This window comes from Calidris pugnax, unplaced genomic scaffold, assembly GCF_001431845.1.
Source record: "Calidris pugnax isolate Ruff unplaced genomic scaffold, ASM143184v1 C14782734, whole genome shotgun sequence".
Taxonomy (NCBI): Eukaryota; Metazoa; Chordata; class Aves; order Charadriiformes; family Scolopacidae; genus Calidris; species Calidris pugnax.
Window position 1 is genome coordinate 1 of NW_015093888.1, and position 1,465 is coordinate 1,465.

The 1,465-nt window shown below is 46.8% G+C and overlaps 1 protein-coding gene across 1 annotated transcript; it reads left to right on the plus strand.

Annotated features, from left to right (window-relative positions):
* Nucleotides 1-675: 675 nt before the first annotated feature.
* LOC106900717 (dynein assembly factor 5, axonemal-like) lies at nt 676-1,457 on the plus strand (the record flags this gene model as incomplete). Its single annotated transcript, XM_014962861.1, has 2 exons — nt 676-867; nt 971-1,457. Coding segments are annotated over 2 exons (332 nt in total), but the record flags the coding sequence as incomplete, so codon positions are not given.
* Between the last annotated feature and the right edge of the window lie 8 nt (nt 1,458-1,465).

Below are 1,465 nucleotides of genomic sequence, written 5' to 3' on the forward strand. Positions count from 1 at the left end.
AAAAAAAAAAAAGAAAAAAAAGAAGGAAGCAAACCCTAATCTAGAGATTGGTGCTGTCAAACAGAGCTCTTCTGTCCCACTCCTTAGGATGAGGCTGAAATGCTAAACATGAGCCCAGCCTGCGCTGAGGGACAGGATTTGTGCTCTCAGAGTTACATCTAAAGAAATCGGACTCTCCCTGGTGCAGTAATGACCAATACTTTTTTCTTATGTGGCACAATAGAAATCTAACAACAAACAGTTATATTTTGGAGAACTACACAGCCAACTGCCAAAGTGTGTCTTTGCACCTCGTGTATTCACACAGGCTGCAACGCAGTCGTTCACTGAAACAGTGATATTTGATAGAAATCCTGGGCTTTCTGTAGCAGAAAAGAACTTACACTCTGTGCTTCTGTAGGGCATCAGCAGAGACATACAGTACCTTGTCAGGAAGAGTGCTAGAGCAAGTTCAGCTCACCTGAATAATTCTGTACGTGTCTTTGAATGTTTGTGGTGACATAATAATCCGAAGGGAACGCAGCGTGTGCTTTCAGGAGCGATGTGCAGTGTGTGACAGGGATCTGTCACCCATGCAACCATCGTTTCAGCGCTGAGAAAACAGGCTTTGTTTTCTGCAAGGCAGAAGATGACGTGGGTGTCCCCACACTCTCTGATGTTTGTGCTCCTTTCCAGAGCTCGTGAAGCGTCTGGACGATGCCTCGTGTGACGTGCGACTGGCAGCTGCTGGCGCCTTGGCCGCCTGGTTCCAGTGCCTGAGGGACAGTCCCCTCAGACCCTCCATGGAGACCCAGGTGGAGTATCTCTACCAAGAGCTGCTCATCCACCTCGACGACCCGGATGAGGACACCCAAAAGGCAGTCCTAGGTAAGCCTTTCAGCCATGTGTGTTCTTAACGATTTTTAAACGGTGTTTCCAAGCGTTAGATGAAAGCAGGTAATGATTTATCAAACACACTTTTGTTTTACAGAAGTTTTAAAAGAAGGAAGCGTGTTGTACCCGGAGGTGCTGGTGCGGGCAGTCGAAGGGGCCGCGCTCAAGCACCGCACCCCGGCCTATTGCCACCAGCTGCTGCGCCACGTCCGGGCGGGACAGGAGCCGGCTCCATGACCCTGGAATTCTCCTCAGGGAACTGGGCAGGGAAGGGGTCTCACCTGGATTCCTGCCCCGTTGGCACTGGCCTAAGAATGGCTGAGCAATAAATACCTAGGTTTTTCTTTGTAAGTTCACTATTAGCTCATTTCAAAGTCAGATTGGCACAATTCTGTGTTCTGTGCCGTTTGGACAGTTCTTTGTCTTTGCCAGCAATAAAACAATGTTTTAATTCACATTGCATCAGAGCTTTTTCAGATACAAAGTTTAGAGGAGAACTGTTTTTCAGGAATTTGACGCTATTTATAATTGAGAAAGATAATTTATTTAACAAAGTAATGGTCTAATGTCAAAGTTATTCATGTAATTCAGC